Raw genomic sequence first — 20,127 nt, 5'->3', positions numbered from 1 at the left:
AATTGATTTCTCATTGTAGGATGTTATTATAACAATTAACAAGTGTTGGATACACTCCTTTAGATGTAATGACATTTGTTACAAATTTTCCTTGTGCATTACCAACACTTGCCTTGTTCTCCAAATGGATTTGAAGCTAAAGGGATGTGCTATGGATTAAATTGTATCTTCGATAAAGTAAGTCCTTGAGGGAAAAAGAGTGAAAAAGTTCAGTAGTGGAGCTCGCTGGACAATGGCGAAAGTGAACTGAAAAGAGACGGGTGGGAGGGACTACGAGAGAGTGAGGGAAAGGAAAACACTGTATGAAAGGAAATGTACTCATCTAACATATAATTGTAATCCTGTACATCATCTTTATAACAGTAACAAAGTAATTTTTTTAAATAAGAAGGTAGATCGTAACCCACCATGTATCTATTCATGAGAGCTTTTTTGGAAACAAGGTCACTGTAGTCGGGTTAAGATGAGAATGTCAGAGCAGATCTTAATTTAACATGGCTGATGTTCTTATAAAATGAGAAGAGTTACCTAGGCACACAGTAAGAACACTGTGACAAAAGATGCAAAGTTGTAGTGATAGGTCTAAACGCTAAGGAACATCAACACCAAAAGCCATGAAAAAGTGTAGAACAGTTTCTTGCCTAGTGCATTCAAAGTTACCAAAGTTAGGAAATAAATTTCTGTTGTACTAAAACACTCAGGCTCACGACACTCTGTTACAGAGCAGCTCTTTAAAACACCTACTATGAGATCTAAGGAAGGAAATAACTGTGGCCAGCATGACAAATGGAAAGTCAAGAAAGGTCCGGTGAGGTAAGAAGCAGCTCAAAAGCAATAGCCTAGAGGTCAGGAAACCTGCTTCTTGATGGTAGTAAGGAGCTTGGGTGGCCTTGAACTAGTCGATTGCTCTCTCATGAAAAGGATTTCACTCATGAGCTTTAGAGTGAGTCTTGGCTTATTTATACTTGGGAAACTGAACACATATCAGACAGACCTTGTGGTATGTTCAAAATCCATTGTTCTATGGAGAGGTATGTTCAGTGATAGATGACAGATCTAGCAAGTATGAGGCCAGGAGTTCAACCCCCAGCGCCACTAAAATTTACCACTGTAGAAGTCCTTGGACCTTAGTGACTGATAGCAAGTCTGTTGATCAGTCAACATAGAGGTAATCTTCCATTTCTCATTAGCCATGTCCATGTATTAGAGCTAGACAAGGCCTGAAGAAGTCTGTTATAAAGTACAGTCAGCCAAATAGCTTTTTATAACTTGCTTCTCTCAAATTTAGTTTTATATACTTTCAAGCATCTCAAAAATGTCTCCAGATGACTTGAAAATAATCTTTTGTTCAAATAAGATGGAAGTTTCCACGTTTATTTGTAACCAGAAGTTACACGGACTTTTTTGCAACTAGCACCTATGTTATATCCACAGAAAAAGTATTAGTTCAGAGTAAAAGCAGCTTTTTGTGTATTATTACATAGTGGAGATTTAGGATCCAATAGAACACTAAATCCAGGGCTGGGAGTTTGGCCTTGCAGTAGAGTGCTTGCCTAGCATGCACAAAGACCCAGGTTCGATTCCTTGGTACCACATACATACAAAAAAGCTGGAAGTGGTGCTGAGGCTCAACTGGTAGAACTCTAGCTTTGAGAAAGTCCAAGGACAGTGCTCAGGCCCTGAGCTCAAGCCCAGGACTGGAAAGAAAAAAAAAAAAAGAACACTAAACCCAAATATACTAACACATTTTCTAAAAGGTTGTCATAATAATAATCATATGTGGGGCACTTTACTCATTAGTTGTTATGATTAAACATTGTTTTCATCGTCATCTGAGTATCTAACCAGATACTCAGATTACAGGAGTGTCTGGTAGAACTCAATACATCTTTGCCATTCTGAAATACTGATGCTCCCAATTTGAGCTAGTTGCAAATCCAGTTTCTATCAAACTGAAGTACAGGATGGAGACATGTAACCAGAGAGACAGAATGACAATGTATCTGGCCAGGGTTAGCAACTCAACAGGGCTTTGTTTTCCCTCCCCCCTCCCTCTACCCACCCACCTTCTCTGTCTCTCCTCTCTTCTCCTCTCTCCCTCCCAAACCCCTCCCCACTATGTGTTACAATTGCAGGATTTGTTGTTTTGCTGGTGTTAAAGAGCCCAGTGCTATGGTGGCATTATCTAGTGTAGGTATTTCTAAAAATATTAAGATGATTGGGTTCCTTTGTAGTCCATTGTAGAGTCTGGGCTAGATGGCTGAAGTATAATTAACAGGACAGTTTATTCAATTAATATCAGCTCTTGTGGACATTTAAAATCTGTGACAGAAAGAATTTCTGATTCTTTTTTCTTGTTCTGGGAGGTTGAATCCATGGCCTACACATGCTAGACAAGTGCTCTACCACTGAACATATAGCCAGCCGGAGTAAAACAATTAATCCACAATGTCGGCACTCAGAAGACATGTTTAAATACATCCCAAAAGCCAAACAGGTACTCCAACAGGCATCTGTTTGTTGCTTCAGGAAAACACATGTGCTTCACTTCTAGGCCAATTCTTTGCTTCCTGGCCTCTGAAATTGGCAGAACTCTTAATGCAGTACAAAAGCACAAGTTACTCCAGGCAAGTAATTAGCTGTGTGCCAAGCCCACCTATGATTCTGCCTGGGCTAGCCAGCACTTCCTAATGAGGGAATAAGAAAGAGTAACTACACAGGCACAGACAGGACCTACAAGCCACAATTCCACTGCAAACGCTTCTACACCCAGGCTCCTCTGATATTTTAGAGGAGATACACCTTCTAACTCCTTACACACACACACACACACACACACACACACACACACACACACAGCAATTTGAGTGGCACAGGTAAGATTGAATTTATGAGACCATCCTCATTAAGATATTGCATTATGTTCTATGAAATGGAGCCTGGGATATAGCTTAGTGATAGAAAAGGCCCTAGAATCAAGTCAAGAAATGCAAATAAATAAAGCCACCAATGGGGAGAAACTAGACAAAATATACAGACATTTCTCTGTAATTTCTTACAACTGCATGTGAATCCACAATTATCTCAAAAAGAAAGATAAGGGGCCCAGGAGTTTGGCCTAGTGGTAGAGTGCTTGCCCAGCATGCATGAAGACCCGGGTTCGATTCCTCGGTACCCCACATACATATCAAAAAGCCAGAAGTGGTGCTGAGGCTCAAGTGGTAGAGTGCTAGTCTTGAGAAAGTCCAAGGACAGTGCTCAAGCCCTGAGCTCAAGCCCAGGACTGGCAAAAAAAAAAAAAAGAAAAAAAGAAAGATAAAGATCAGCTTTCTAGAATTTAAAGTAAAGGCAAAGGGAATAAAAGGAAGTCTAACTTTTCAACCAGACACTGGATAAAAAAGGAAAATTCTAATTGGATAAATATAAAGGAGTTAACCTATCAAAAGTTCCCTCCTCGCTCAATGTTTTTCTTATCTAGAATGTAGAGGGGCCTTTCTTCTGACCTCTTTGGAAAGAGTAGATGGTCAATAATATACAAACATCCAGGTGAAATGCTAAATGTACACCCCTAACAGCTATTTTTTTTTCAGGACATACACTTTCAAGTGTCACTAGTTTACACCTACTTTACCAATGTTGCATTGAGTTAAAGCTCCTTAACCCTGGAAGAGATTGTATGATTTACGAACACAGGAAGACTAGCTGTAAACACCATCTCTCCTGTTTTAACCAACTGAAACTGCAGTGGTGGCATTCTCAAATGGGGATATTCCTATTTGAGATGGGGGGGGGCAAAATGGGGGGGAGAGGGACAGGAAAAGCAGCTAAATTTATTGAGTACACACTATGTGCCAAGCACTGTGCATTGAGTTGCTGGAGCAGGAAGGGAGGGCCCCTTGTGTGGTGAGGATACAGGCTCATGCTCCAGACATGACATCAACACTACCACCCTGCCTGCTCCAAATCACTGACTTAGGAAGCCAGAAATCATTAAGCACATTCAATGGCTAAGGTCACAGGCAGCCATGGAGGAAAAAGGCTTCAGAAAAGCAACATCGATGACTCCCTGATGGATAGCTGGCCCATTGTGTCTGATCCTATTAGACTGGGAGAGGATGTAAAGTAATTAATAATGATATTTAGACAAATTTCACTGTGGACTACCCATAAAGTCTGGACTTTGGGTCCTATGTCCAAAGATGAAACAAAACTGATTTGAGACAACAACAAAAACCCAGAAAGTTAATACAATAAAAGCATAGGAGAAAAGTTGAAGTTAAACAAAATATTTAACTTTGGGCCAGGAGTTTGGCCTAGTGGTAGAATGCTTGCCTAGCATGCACGAAGACCCAGACTCGATTCCTCGGTACCATGCATATAGAAAAGCCAGAACTGGGGCTGTGGCTCAAGTGGTAGAGCACTAACCTTGAGGAAAGCCCAAGGACAGTGCTAAGGCCCTGAGTTCTGTCCCCAGAACTGGCATATATATATATATATATATATATATATAACTTAAATAAAAATTAAAACTGTGTGTTTAATCACTTTAAAATAAAACCAGCTGGGTGCAGGTGGCTCACATCTGTAATCCTAGCTACTTAGGAGGCAGAGATCTGAGGGTCACAGTTCAGAGCCAGCCTTGGACAGGAAAGTTTGTAAATATCTCCAATTAACCACCAGAAAATCAAAGTGGCTCTGACTCAAATTGGTAAAGCTCTAGCCTTGAGCTCAGGGATAGCAGCCAGGCCCTGAGTTCAAGCCACAGAATAGACAAAACAAAACCCCAATAATACAGATAAATACTTTTTAAGCATTATTGTGTCCACTCTATCTTTTCTCTCCCTAATTTCAGACTTCATGGGATCATCAGAAGCACTCAACTTTCCTACTGGTCTTCTCTCTGATTTGGAGAAGTCCCAACCTTCCCCCTTATTGTATCTCTAGCCATGTGGCCAATGCCCACTCCTGCCTGGAACCTCTGTGCTTCAATCTTCCCAGTCACTTCAACTCTAACCAATTTCAAGTGTCTCAACACAGCTGCCTTCTCATTCAGTTAGGTTGTCAACCCAGTGACCATCTTTAGAGATGAAGTTCTATAACCTTTCCCTTGAAGGCCTACCACAGCAAATATCTCTTCTGCTTACCTTTTTATCTCTGTAACTCCTCTTATAAGGTCATCTGGCTTTCTCTTAACCTCATCCAACTCTGCATACAAACTGAACTGTTATAAGCATCTTAACCATCCAACCATAAGAAAGAGCAGAAAAACAGTAAAAGAGTTAATGGTTTATAACTACTTATGTAGGACAAGGTGAGGATGAAAATGGCAAGTGGAATTATAAAGGTCCTATGTCCCATAGTAAAGTTTTAAATTTTCATTGACGATACTTATTTCAGCTACTTTATGATCGAACAGCATTTTATGGTTTATAAAATACCTTCTTATATGATGGTGATCACAATTCAGAAAAATAGAGAAAATATTGTAATTATTGTTTTCATTTTACATCCTGAAGAGGTTCAAGAATGTTAAGTGACCTGCCCAATGTTAAAAGGCTAGAATTTGTGCCAGAAGTCAGGGAGATAGGCCTTTCATTGCAAATCTGGTGTTCATCTACAATATCATCTTAAATGTCATTTAGAATCATGCTTAGTTAAAATAAAATAGGATGTAGACTTCAGGCATGAACATATACCTGTAATCAGCTCCTCAGAAAGCAAGAAGAGAGAATCAAAAGTCAGGGTAAAGTTAACGAGATTTTGTTGTTGTTGTTGTTGGTTGTTTGGTTGGTTGGTTGGTTTTTTTTGCCAGTCCTGGGCTTGAGCTCAGGGCCTGAGCACTGTCCTTGGACTTTCTCAAGGCTAGCACTCTACCACTTGACCTCAGCACTATTTCCGGCTTTTGTCTATGTATGTGGTACCAAGGAATCGAACCCGGGTCTTTGTGCATGCTAGGCAAGCACTTTAACCACTAGGCCAAACTCCCGGCCCCGTTGTTGTTGTTTTTATCTCAGATACAAGGTAAGAAACAAAAGGGTTAAAGTTGTAGTCTGAGAGGGAGAACCTTAACCTCCTCTGCACGAAGCTCGCAATTCAATCCTTGGTACTACAGAAGAAAAATAGGGTGTAGAAAGAGCTGTGAAAGTTATTAGGGAAAAGGAATATTAACATAACCCATTCACTTGGGTTTCAATAGTAATGATACAAGGGGCAGTATTTTATGCATTCACTAGGAACTGGGCATTTTAGTTAAAACTGGTGGAATTACCAGCTTCATCTTAAGCTCAGAGTAATTAAAGCTCAGTCATTGACAGTAATGTAAGTTAGTAAGTGATAAGGCCCAGACTCAAACCCAGATCTGTTAGGACCCAAACAAAATATGTACACTTTTCACTAGCCCAAGGAGAAAGATTTACTTTCAAAAGGAATATAGAAGCTGTTCTTCATCATCATTAATAACAGGACAAGAGGAAATGGGCTGAAAACCATATAAGGAGAAATTTTGGTTCAATGCATGAATACCCTCCTGTCACACACAAAGAGATATTTGATTAGCACACTATACATGCTACTCAAGAAATCTCCTTTCTGAGTGGATTTTTGTTCATGTACACACAGATTTTTTTCCCCCAAAGATAATTTCAGAAGTGCAAAGATAATTTCAAGACTTCAGGAAGTTAATCTAAACATCCTCTCAAACTTAAAAATCTCTGACTCTGAAGTTAAAAAAATTAAAAATTGCAAAATAAACCATCTGAAATTTCATTTTGTTTGTTTGCCTTATAAAATACCAGCTTCCCAAATGAAGGGAGAGATCTAAATGCTTATCATAACATTTAGTTTAAAGAATAGTGAGTAATCATTCTGCATACAAATCATGTTATAATGAATCCCAAGGAGAAAAGTCTTTATTTGGTAATATACATATACATAAACACATAAATATATATATATTTCCAGTCACAAAAATAATTCTTCATACTACACATGGCTAAACACTTTTACATGTTACAAACTATGTGCATTGAGCATCTTATTAATCCAAAAGCTATATATAAGCACTATATACTTGCCTTATTATACTTAGCAGGAAACAGAATGGTACAAGTGAACAGTATGGACTAGCTCCTGTGAATACTTGAAGATCCCTTAAGAGTTTCTATAACTCCTGACATAAAATGTGGTTTATTACCACACATGTCTACTTCTAAAAAGGATCTCCGCTAAAATTAGCAATTGAATAGCCAAGCCAATTAGGCAAAGTCATCCTTTTGACTATAAAACTGAGGCTGTTTAACTCATTTTATGTAGCTTATCAATTATCCAAGCAGGATAGAAAGCACAAAACCCTACCCCAGGATGGTTGCCTGATAATTTTATTTATTTGTTTGTTTGTTTGTTTTTGTCATAGGACTTGAATTCAGGACTAGGGCACTGTCCCCTGGGCTTTTGCTCAAGACTTGTGCTCTACCACTTTGAGCCACAACACCACTTCCAATTTTCTGGGAGTTAACTGGAGATAAGAGTCTAATGCATTGATACCCCTTCTCATGTTTTTATCGATGTGTTAGAAGTAATGCACCTACTATCTAGTGAATGTAACTGTAACCCCTCAATACAATACCCCGACAATAAAAAGTTTTAAAAAAGAGTCTCACGGACTTTCTTGACTGGGCTGGCTTTGAAGCATGATCCTCAGATCTCGGCCTCCTAAGTAGCTAGGATTATAGGGCACCTGACTGCCTGATAAATTTTAATGCCCAACAAATATACATTACTAAGTAAAAGATGTACCTGCTTTGGCAATCTGGAAATAGGAATTTATTTAGTATATCATGACTCCAAACAGAATATAAGTCAACACTGAATCATTAATATATAAAGAACCCTAAGTGGGAGAATCATATTTTCATCTAATAATCAAGGGAATTCTCAGTCCAAAGATAAGAAAGAAGAGAAAAGTTGTCAGATATAGTAAACCGTGGTTCAAACCTATAATCTTAGTTGTTCAGGGAGTAAAGATCTGAGGATCAAGGTTCAAAGCCAGCCCATACATACAAAACTGAGATTCTGGTTAAATTTTTAATTAAACACCAAAATGGCAGAAGTGGAAATGTGGTACAGATGGTAGAGCACCAGTCTTGAGTGGAAAAAGCCAACAGGCTCTCTGTTCAAGTCCCAGTACTGGCATACAAGTGCAAGTGTGTACATACGTACACACACACACACACACACATTCGCGCACACATACACACAGACTACAAGAGGATGGAAATGTTATAGATGGCAGCTTGATCATACATGGCATCATCATCTTTCTTTAAAATGCCTAATGTGCATATCTAGAGTCACAAATGTTAGTCTCTCCAGAGAATGGCAGGCCACAGCAATGGCATGTTCAGACATTCCAACATCACCCCATATCTAACTCAGAGTGGGCTCAGGCACATAAACGCCTCATCAAATTTCCATTACAGGAATTTAAAGACCATTGAGGTTGGACTATCTGAGAAAATAATAACAGGATAGGAAATGTCAAAACTGAGACCTGTAATAAGGAAAGTATAATCTCCAGTATCAGCTTTAGATACAAACTGGGTGGTACATTTCTTACAGCAAAATCAAACAGGGAATTTAAAAAGACAACCAACTCACTAGAATATTATCAGCTATAATCTTATGATTCTACCTTTCTCCACCAATTGATCCTCTCACTTTCCTGGGCTTTGGTGTGCCTTGTCATGAGCACCGGTCTGTCGAGACTGAAAACAATCTGGGTTGTCTGGAGGGCTCGTGTCAACCTGCATTTCCCTCACTGGTTATGTTAATACTTGGGCTGTAAGTTACACAGCATGGCCACCTGTTTACACTATGACATTTCTGTTCCTACTGTGTTGTAACAGAATCTTAGGATTACAGAATATTTTACTTCAATAAAGTTCTAGGAATACACTTGCATATCCTTCTAAGTGCTTTCAACTATTCTTGGAGGATATAAAAGAAAAAAGAAATCAGTTGATTTCCCAACTTTTCTATACATTCTCGTGAGTACTAAAAATTAAGAGTAAGGAAATAGACACAAACAGACCAGTCAAGTAAGTTTGTCACCAAAAAAATAAATGAGAAACAACTTTACAAAATTGTCTTGTGAAGTTTGTTCAGCAAAGATATCTTGTAGGTATTTTTTTTGGATGATTCAAAGTTATGACACAAATTCTTTTAAGATTCAGCGCAAGGTCATTCCAGGAAACTAAAAGTTTCTCGTTCCCGCAAATGAGTGAATGAAAACATTAATATAAGGGCGAGGCAGTGAAAGTATTATTGGGCCTGGGCAGTAGTGGCTGGCTTCTAGCTTATTTACTAAGTGAGAAGGCACAAGCTGGAATTATAACAGATACTGCTTTGGTTTCCATAGGCTGCACTTTTAAACCTATTATGGCTTCTGAAAAATACAAATTATTGAAGGTTTTTTATTTTTTTCAGCCAAAGAATGTAAGTCCAATATACATTCACTAATGAAAAACAAAACTTCAAAGACCATGCTTTATATAGACTAAGAAAAACTGTCATCTTATTCACCAAACACTCATTAAGTAGTATTATGAACTTAGGACTAATATCAAGAATTATGATCAATTGTATGCTTGCTAGTTAAATAAAGTTTTGTGATGGTTTCTCACTTAATTCTTCAAAACAATCCTATGAATAGAGAACTGTGATTACCTTTTGTAGTGTACCCTGCGGAGCTAAGAGTTGGTGACAATGAGTAACTTAGCTTGATTAAGCTGATATCTGAATCCAAGTAGTCTGAGCTCTTAATCGCGTCCCTAAATTCTTTCCTACGTGCTCAGTGTTAAATGTAGGATGATAAATAGGATATGATTTCTACTTCAAAGAGCTCATTTTTAAATACTGTTAGTACTACTCAGAAGTATCGAAGTATATAATCACATTACTTTAAGACCTGGTGATTTAAACTTATTTGATAAATATAAACTATACTCAGCATGAACAAAGAGACAAAAATAAGAATCAAGTTGCTGGTAGCTCAGTAGAATTATCTTGGGATTTCTGATGCCTGTATCTGACAATTGAATACCTGTCTTTCCCCCCTTCCAAGCTTATTATGACTAAATAAAATGTGACTCATTATTTTGATCAATCAAATTCATATGCATTTCATATTAGCCTGAAAAGCTTCAGTGTGGAAATGACAGAATATAATTCTGGATCTCATCATAGTACCAGAATAAATGTCACATAAACATACTTCAATAATGATATGAAGTATCATTGGCCATGTAAATACTTTTATGGGAGCACTTGAAAATTCTAAAGAATTCAGAATACTTGAAAAATGTAGTTTAAATGAGTTTCATAATATCCAGGCATGGATAGTTAGCTATCTGGCAGATACCAGGGATTCCTTCTGGGGGTTTCCCCAAGCTATGGGCTCCAAAAGGCAGCATCAACCTATTTTGTTGACTTCAACATCTCTCCTTAAAGGAATGTTAGCAAAATCACAAAATCTACTAGTCTCTGGATTGGGAGCCTAAAGCTTAAATGGTTTAACCAAGCAAAGAGACAAGCAAACAAACAAGTCAGCAAGGAAGTGTTTAAACAGCTTTCTGGTTTTTGGGGTTTTTTTTTGCCAGTCCTGGGCTTGAGCTCAGGGCCTGAGCAGTATCCTTGGACTTTCTCAAGGCTAGAGCTCTGCCACTTGAGCCTCAGCACCATTTCCGGCTTTTTTTTTCTATGTATGTGGTACCGAGGAATCGAACCCGGGTCTTCGTGCATGCTAGGCAAGCACTCTACCACTAGGCCAAACTCCCGGCCCCTTAAACAGCTCTCGGCCCCTTAAACAGCTCTCTGTCTATCTCAGTGTTGTTCAGTCTGCATGCTGTGTGCTCTCTACAATATTGTAATCAGTTCCAGTACATTATCTGGGCAAATAAATGGAAAGTACAGTACAAAACAATAGTACGAGCTTCCGTGGGTTATACAATTAGGGCTTGTTTCATGATCATGTATAGAGGGGTCTATACATTACAACTCCAGAGTCACGACCTTTTGACACCCTCCTCTCCCCCAAAAAGACCCAGCAAGACTACCATGTCATCAGAAGGCAATCTCCTTCCACCTGGATTTAAAGAACTGCCATTCCACAGGCAATGTCAAATGTAGCGATAGACTGAATACAATTCTTGTGAATTTGATTATGGGCAAAAAATTTGTTCAAATCAAGCTTAATTTGCATCTTTATACTCATCAATACTAAATATAAAGGTATTCTTAAGAATTGTTTGTTTCCTATAACATCCTGAAAAAGAATTTCTTGTTTAACTTATACAAGCATATCTCATATGATAATGAATGAGTAATCTGAGAAAAACAAACTTGAATGTCATGGCTGTGTTAAATTATTCCTGGGGACAACACCGGGTAAGCAATACCTCCAAGTTAATCTGAATCTTGTGTCAGTCATTTACTTCCAGTCTCCGTTCTATCAAGCCTTTTACCAGCGCTGACTCCTGTTTCTGATTCCTTCCCCTATCTGGTGGTGGAGACACTAATGAGCATAGGAGAAGGGAATCAAGGACAACCAAGCAGAGAAGGTACCAGGAAGTTCCAAATCCAGTCATCTGTCCCTAGATGAGAGGGCCCGTAGGAGCAAAAAGAGTTCTTGTATTTTATAGCCATACATGCTTGGCAAACCTTTAGGTAGAGCCAAAGTATTCTTGCCAGGTACTCAAACATGAGACAAAAATATGAATAAAGCTAGGCAATCTGAGAAAGATAAAGAACTCATAAAATGCATAGGTCCTTATTTTACTCTGAAGTAGAGAGAGTCAGGTTTGATTTAATTTTATCAGATCAAAAATTTTATCCAAAAATATGTTGAAATATTAGTGTCAAATGTCAAAGGATTTAGAATCAAGAATTTATTGATGGTTTTAAAAAAGAGAAAGAGGGGAGAGAGAGAGAGAGAGAGAAAGAGACAAAGAGAGAGAAAGACAGCTCATGCAAGAGTGCTGGGCGCAGTGGCTCACAACTGTAATCCTAGCTACTCAGGAGGCTGAGATCTGAGGATCAAGGTTCAAAGCCAATCTGAGTAGGGTGGTAGCCTTGAGCGAAGAGCTCAGGGATAACATCCAGGCTGAGTTCAAAAAAATAAACCACAAAAAAATAAAAATAAAAAAATAAATATATAAATAAAATAAACCTGACCCACCCCTTAAAAACAGAACAAAATGTTCCTCTTGAAATATGAACTAGGAATGGGTCTACCTTCTTACTTCCTAAAAATGATAAGAATGACATATTTATTCTATGTACATAAGACATGATGATTTTCTCTTTTAGAAATATGTGTAACTATTTGTAACTACTTTAACTTGAATAATTTTAGATAAATATATGTATACAACAGGTAGTATTACTGTTTAAGAAAAGTCTTCTGCAGGGTGTGGTGGCTCATGCCTGTAATCCTAGCTACTCAAGAGGCTGAGATCTGAGGATCAAGGTTCAAAGTCACCCTGGGCACAAAAGGACCTGAGACTCTTATCTCCAATTAACCTCTAGAAAATGGGAAGTGGGGCTTGGCTCAACAGTAGGGTGGTAGCCTTGAGCTGAAGAGCTCAGGAACAGCACCCAGGCCAAGTTCAAGCCCAATGATCCACAAGAAAATAAAAATAAAAAAAACCTTCCATTTCTTTTGACACAAAATGGTTACTAAATACTGTAATGGCTATCATTTCATTAAAGTAAAATGAAGGTGCCTGAATTGGTCAGGATTCTCTGAGCTCCATAATGCTGTTTAAAGAAAAAGATCATTTATCTGGACTAGTTACAATTCCCTATTCCACTATGGGTGGGAGAAAAATCATGTCCTTCCTGCATGGCAGTAATAAGATCACCAGCGACACCCCTCAGAGTCTGCCTCTGTGGTCAATGTCTGCCTTCATAATCCTGAATAGTTCAAGTCTAGGGCAGACTGGTCATACCAGACTGAGCTCAATGACCAAGGAAGGCAGATTATTAATCTCTTTTTTTCTAAAACCTCATCAGATAGATTTTTTAAAAATAGTATTTCTATATTAAAACTACCAAAAAGATTAATCTTAAGTCAAAACATTAATGATCAAAGCCAGTGCTCATTTCCTGAATATGATTTATTCATGTTTTTAAATTTAATATCATAGTCTTAATTACCTTAGTAAAAATGTCAGTAATCTGCTAACAGAAAACAAAGTGACTTTTCTCCCATAACATTCCCTTAAGATTTAGGAAAGTCCCCATTTTTCTCACAAAATACTACTAAGAAAGACAGCTTAGGAAAATATTTCTTACTATATAAATCAGAAAAATTTATATTTTAATTATTGGGAGCATACAGAAATCCATGAGCATTTAAGAGGGCCTCTCCTATTTCTTAAAGCATATTATTATTATTATAAGTTTCTAAAGAAAATGGTTTCACCTTTTCACACTCCATTAGCAGATAGGGTTTGATGTTATATCAAAGTCTGCTTCCCCTCTGACCAAAATCCAAAGTTACAATTATCTGCAATCTGAATTATTGGATATCTCTTTCTAAACACTGAAATTATATTTTAGTTCAAACAGGGCAAGTGTTAAATTACAAATGGCTAAAAGTTTCTCAAAATTAATGAACATCTGGAAAGGGAAAGTAATGGAAATAAAAACCGAATACTTTCCTTTACATTTCCAGGTTCTTAGCTACGTTAATGCCTGGGGTCTTTAGAAGAAAATCAGACTTCCAATCAGTCTGGTTGTTGTAGCTTTGATTCTGAGTTAATTCCTCCTACTGTGTCCTCAAATCTTCACTTAAGTTTCTGGATTTCTACAAAGTAAGAAAAACAAAAGGCTCTCATTGCCTGTGTAGAATCCTTATATGTTTGACTAACAAATAAAATGACATCACTTTCATGTGTATCACAAGCTCTTTATATATTTAAGAAAAAAAGGGTGGGGAGGGTAACATTCCTCTAAAAGAAATGGGATGGAAATACATATTCTTCATTAGCCATTATAAGAGTACCAGCAGTGCAAGACCACAGCTGGTATTGTGAATGACTTTCTAGTGACAAGCCAAAGTCAAGTTTCAGTATCTGGTACTTGAGCCAATTTTTATATCCATCTGAGGATCTCCAGAGCAATTTTTTCCCTTTTCAGAAGCCATTAATTTCTATTAGAGGGCATTTTCTTCCTGTTGCAAATTTTCTTCCTGATGAAACTATTCCAACAACAAATCACCTAATAGCACTGTTTGCTCTCACTGATGTCTTCCTTGTTGTCCGATCCTTCCTTCTTTCCTTCTAGAAGCACTGGGGGCCTGGATTAGCCACATCTGGATGGAGTATTTTATAAGAAGGTTCACTATTGCATTTTATTCTTGGGTCTTAGCTCCACTCTCTAAAAAGTTTTCTGAAATTTTCTATCACTCTACTAGTTATGTGATGAGCTCTTTTCCAAAGCACAAAAAAAAAATGAGAACTGTAATTCCTACACAATGTATTTGGCAGAAGGACTGACTGACTGATGGAACACTTTAGGGGTTCTGAGAGTCAGCACATCGCTATGTGTTTTTTGTTGCTGTTGCTTGTTTTGTTTTGTTTTTGTTTTGTCAGTCATGGGGTTTAAACTAAGGGTCTGGTCACTGTTCCTGAGCTCATTTAGCTCAAGGCTTTAGTGATCAACAGCTTTAAGCCACAGCTCCACTCCCAGTTTTCTGGGTGTTCATTGGAGATAAGAATCTCATGAGTGTGGCCGGGAGTTTGGCCTAGTGGTAGAGTGCTTGCCTAGCATGAATGAAGACCCGGGTTCAATTCCTCAGTACCACATACATAGAAAAAAAAAGCCGGAAATAGTGCTGAGGCTCAAGTGGTAGAGCTCTAGCCTTGAGAAAATCCAAAGACAGCGCTCAGGCCCTGAGCTCAAGCCCAGGACTGGCAAAAAAAAAAAAAACAAAAAAACAAAAAACAAGAATCTCATGAGTTTTTCCCCTGGGAAGCTCCACTTCAAGTTTTCTGGGTGTTAATTGGAGATAAGAATCTCATGAGTTTTTCTCCCTGGGCTAGCTTTGAACCACAGTCCTCAGCTTAGGCTGTAGCTGATATCAAGTTACCATAGATAGAATTAATCATAATTTCTAATGCTTGAGCATGGAATGCCATGCACTTTATTTAAGGTCTTCGGGAATTCTACAAGACATCCACCTTTCATAGATGAGAAACAAGACTTTTAAAAGGCCTTGCTATGGGGCTAGGAGTTTGGCCTAGGGGTAGAGTGCTTGCCTAGCATGCACAAAGACCCAGGTTCTATTCCTTGGTACTACATACATAGAAAAAAGCTGGAAGTGGGGCTGAGGCTCAAGTGGTAGAGCTCTAGCCTTGAGAAAGTCCAAGGACAGTGCTCAGACCCTGAGCTTAAGCCCAGGACTGGCAAACAAATTAAATTAAATTAAAAAAATAAATAAAAGGCCTTGTCGTTTGTTCGAAATGATAGCTAGCTATGTAATGAGTTAGAATTTAAATCCAAGTCATCCCAATGCAGAAACTGAGTTCCAAACTCTAAGAAAGCAAAAGAAAACTGAAGCCTCCTTTTTCCTCTCCTTTCTCATTTCTTCTACACTGAAAAAACAAAATAATCCCATCAAAATAGTAGTCCAGGCATCTAACTCTAAAAAGGGTAGAAAAGACAAAGGGCAGAAAGTAAATAATAGAAGCGGTCTTTATCATGTCCATTGAACCAGTGGATCAGCTACTTCTCTACCGCTCCAGAATCAGGCTACTACAACAAGTCTTCAATTAATTAACTTCCTATAAAGTCTCAATCACTCTTTCCAATTACACTAAGCAAGAGACTTCCAGTACAAAGATTTTCTTTCTCTCAGACTTGTCACACGAATCTGTCAGCTTTCCAGAATATAGTTCTAAAAGCAAAAGAACGTAAAAAATAAAAAAAAAAAAACTCCACAAGAATAACAGGGGAAGTATTTGGTTTCTATACCTAACCAATCCAGTCAGTTCAAAAATATATCTCCAACTCAAGGAAATCAGCAAATGGCACCATTGGAAAGAATTGAACTCATTAGAAAGTACAAACCCATTTCCTATGGAAAATGCAATGATTTATTTCTTTAGTACAAGCCTCACAGCAAAGAATGCCATTGAATACAATGCTTTGCTAGGTCTGAATGCACATTCTATACACAGAAGATACCCAAGCCAAGAGGAAACACGTTGTCTAGAAAAAATACACAATTTCCTTTGATTTCCTCTTCTAAGTAGAACAAACTTTGTTTGGGGGGACCAAATCAGAGATCTGCTACAGTTCATCATACAACATTTTCCATTCTCACAGCCAGTAAAAATTAGAAACCAAGATAGCCAATGAAACTTTCCCAGCTCTTCCCAGAGAGGCCTTGCTGTCTATGTGGGGCTTTCACATGGGCTTTGCTTGGTAGCTCTTATGTTAGGAAATGGCCCATAATAAATAATTATTGGGATACATTAAATTGGGATACTGTAAAGTGTGTGTGTGTGTGTGTGTGTGTGTGTGTGTGTGTATCCAGAAAATGGAACCAAAGGATGGCCAACAAACTGACAGTCATGTTTGGGGGAGAAGGCAGAGGACCAGGATCCTCAAGTGTCTGAAAGGGCTCTTATGATATTTTTTGCATATTCATATAATGCTTATGAGAAAAATACGTCTTAAGAAATGAAGATCAGGTGTCAGGAATCCAGGTTTCCCCTAAATAAGCATGAACCTGCTGGATAAAAAACAAAACAAAACATATGGACCCTTAACTGTTCTATATATTAGTCCACCTTGGTGAAAACATCAACAGTGTGAAGATGAGAGGTAAGAAATGAAGCTATACAAATGGGGGCCAGGAGGAAAAATGAAGGCCTTTGAAGCACTGAGGCAGGTTCCAGTGAATTTGCTGGCCAGTTCAGGAATCATAGGTTTCTGTGAAGTGTAGTGACATAATTGTGACCCACTGAGGTTAACTAAAGAACATCAGAGAATGAATGTCCCAGTGGGAGAAGACAGACAGGGCAATGACAGCAGAGGTCACATTTGATGGAGGGCATTTGGATAGTTAATTTTCACTGCCTTTGCTTATAATTTATTTTGTTGCATTTTAACTACCGTAATCCTGTGACTTCTATGAGCTCATGTGTTGTTTCTTCTGTTGCCTATTAGAAAGATCATACCAGTCTTTCTTACCAATTCATCAGTGGGATAGGATGGCCTTCAACTGTTCTGATGCTTCGCACAAGAGCACACATTTGTTTGGTATTCCTATCATTATCAACTTAGTTACATCAATGCACTCACAAGACCCTAAGGGAAATAGCATTTTTGTGACTTTTTGAGATGGAAGCAGAAGAAACTCCTCAAAGTTTCTCAGTTACCAGAACACTGTCTTGAGCATCCTGAGTGAAGATCAGAAGGGTTGACTACACTGAAAGACCCCCAACCTCATCCCACCAACCTGTATGTGTGAGTAATGCAGCAGACATTTCCAGACAATCCAGGCTTCCCACCAGCCAAAGGACTAGATTTGTAGGTGAAGAAGCCTCCAAATTCTAGACTCCACATTTGAAGCCATATCTATGTGCTAAGTCTCCAGACATCCTGGAATAAAGACAGGCTTTTCTACTCGGGCCTATTCATACATACACAACTATATGTACAACTATGAAGGCAAGAAGGCCACTGGTTCAGGAACCCACACCTAGAATATGAAGATATTTAGTTCTGAGTGGTACATTTCAAAAAGATTTAAAAACAAACATGAATAATAACAAGGATAATAAGAATATTCCTTTATAGGGGAGAAATTGGAAAGGACTAGAGATACTCAAACTAAAAAAGAAAACAGAATTTGTGGTAGCTGTCCTCAAATATTTTAAGAGCTGTTAAAGAGTGAAAAATGGAAAAAAAAATGACTCTGTATGATTAGGCAGTGATGTGGGAAGTACACAATGGGCAAAAATCATAGGGAGTCAAAGAAGATTTTCTAATATTCTAAGTTTTCCAGGAAGAAGGGGGTAGCCTTAAAAGGCAGCAGTGATTTGCCTCACATGAGGTATAGGCTATTCAATCATGACAAAGAGGGTAGGTTTGGAGAATTCATTGAACATCAGGCTGAAGGAAACATCTTGACTTGCAGGTGGCCCTGTAACACCGAGATGTTTCTTTATTCAACATCTAGTCCCAGAAGAGAACAGAAAAATCCAAGATGAATAAATTAAATGCAAAGCTATTGCAAAATATACCCAGATTATGATGCAAAACTCAGGCAGAGAAAGGAATGACAAAACAGAAAAATATAGTTCAGCATAATAGGAAAGAAGTATGAAAAAGTGGAGTATGCAAATTAAAGAAAGGAAGTCAAAGAAGCTATCACAGACAACACTGGGTACAGTGGTTCCCTGTGAATTGCTTGAGAATAGTCTTGTTTATTTGTAAGACTTTTCTGTTGGTAGGAAAAACAGGGCAGAGGCACAAGGCGAATGTGGCGAGAAAGAAAACAGGATTCAAGTAAGTGAAGTTCTATTACTACAACTGGATTTCTGGCTTCCAAACAGAATGCAGTGTGCCTGTGAGTGTAACTTTATTCACTATGCATTTATGGAGAATGACAAAGAGAAGCAAGAAGTAGAAATCAAACCTACTTCTAAATTTAAAAAAAATTAAAAATGAAAACACACGCCACCTAGAAAGAAAAAAGTATTTAACAGAGCTATGGAGGAATGAACAAAGGAAAGCATTAAAAAGTTAACACCCTTACATTTCACCTAGGTTTTTATCACCATTTATAATTAACTCCCAAGGCTTCAGAACACCTTTAACCCTAGTTACTCTACCTGTAGAACAAGAGAGCTCCTTGTTATTCCATCTGCCGGAAGAGGGGAGACTCCTTTGATGTTGATAAGAGAGAAAAAAAATTAGTCCCCTTCAGGAAAAGAAAGTGTTTGGAGTAGACCTGGGGACACAATGGTAGTGTGAAGTGTTTCTGTTACTTGCCTGAACCCTTTCAAAAACTCAACAAACCAGAACTTTTAAGAGTTTGTATCATCCAAAAATAAAACAAATTTTTTCTTTACATTTTTTTTTAAAGAGAAAAACATTTTTGTTCACAGGAACGGAAATATCTTATCACTCACCCATTTCCTAGGTCTGCCTCTTGGCCGTTTCTCTCCAGTGGCTTCTGCTTTCTGCAAAATGAGAGAGGAAGTCATGTCATTTCCTACCTGACATTTATTTATAAGTCCTGCATCAAGAAACATGCTGCAAGTAAGAATGTTCTGGATTGCAGACAAGGCATCAAGATTGTTTCTGCATGTTTTAGCAGATTCTTCCTCCCTGCTTTTCTTTGCATGCAAAAAGGCATCTATACAACTCTTCACACTTAAAGACCCCTGGAGCAGGCTCTGAAATAAATGGACACACTTTTGGTCATATCTGTTTTGTTTGTGTCTCTTTCTGTGAGCAACCAAAGAGATAGCCTCACATTCTGGTAATCCATAAAGTAGTTTTTTAGAGAAAGAATGATAGATTTTTCTTTCCATGTTGCCATTAAAGCTACTAAAAGTACCCTTGACATTAATTTAAACTTACAAAGCACTCTTACCTATATAGTTACTGAAAAGCAAATCTAAATATAAAGAAAATTACTTGAGCATTCTAATTCATAATCATAAGCATCTTCCCATTTTTTACAGGATTAGTTTCCTGTTCCATGCCAAAACAATCACCTGTCAATCAATTCACCTAAAGCAAAGAGTGAAAGAAAAACCTTGTCAAAATCACGTATTTGTCCCTGGAATGGAAATCATAGTTGCTTAGAAACAATGATTAATACAAAATGCATATTATTAACAGTAATCCAACATTTGCCACAACCTGGCATGAATATATTTTTAGATACCTTGAAAGTTTGTTTCATTGCTTTCAATCACAGATTTTTCTGGTATAAATTGCTTACCTTTGATTCATATTTTTAAAAATTGTTGGTGAAGTAGTTAAGTTTCCTCTTTTTTGTAGCCTCCATTCCAATTCCCAAGCACATGAATATATCCACACTTGTGC

At 38.0% G+C, this 20,127-nt stretch overlaps 1 protein-coding gene across 3 annotated transcripts in view; it reads right to left on the bottom strand.

The window, feature by feature from the left end:
- The window catches only part of Hmga2 (high mobility group AT-hook 2), a 212,855-nt gene that overhangs the window by 96,593 nt on the left and 96,135 nt on the right, over positions 1–20,127 (bottom strand). For 2 of the 3 annotated variants that reach the window (XM_090357037.1, XM_090357042.1), the window contains one exon: positions 19,203–19,253. In XM_090357037.1, the coding sequence (XP_090213163.1) occupies positions 19,203–19,253 (51 nt within the window). Of the gene's footprint in view, positions 1–13,357; positions 13,865–19,202; positions 19,254–20,127 lie in introns of those variants that run through there. The other variant, XM_090357029.1, reaches the window with a different exon arrangement.

This window comes from Megascapheus bottae, chromosome 2, assembly GCF_031878675.1.
Source record: "Megascapheus bottae isolate mThoBot1 chromosome 2, mThoBot2.hap1, whole genome shotgun sequence".
Classification (NCBI taxonomy): domain Eukaryota; kingdom Metazoa; phylum Chordata; class Mammalia; order Rodentia; family Geomyidae; genus Megascapheus; species Megascapheus bottae.
Note: the sequence above shows the minus strand (reverse complement) of the source record. Positions and strands in the feature narration are given on the sequence as shown.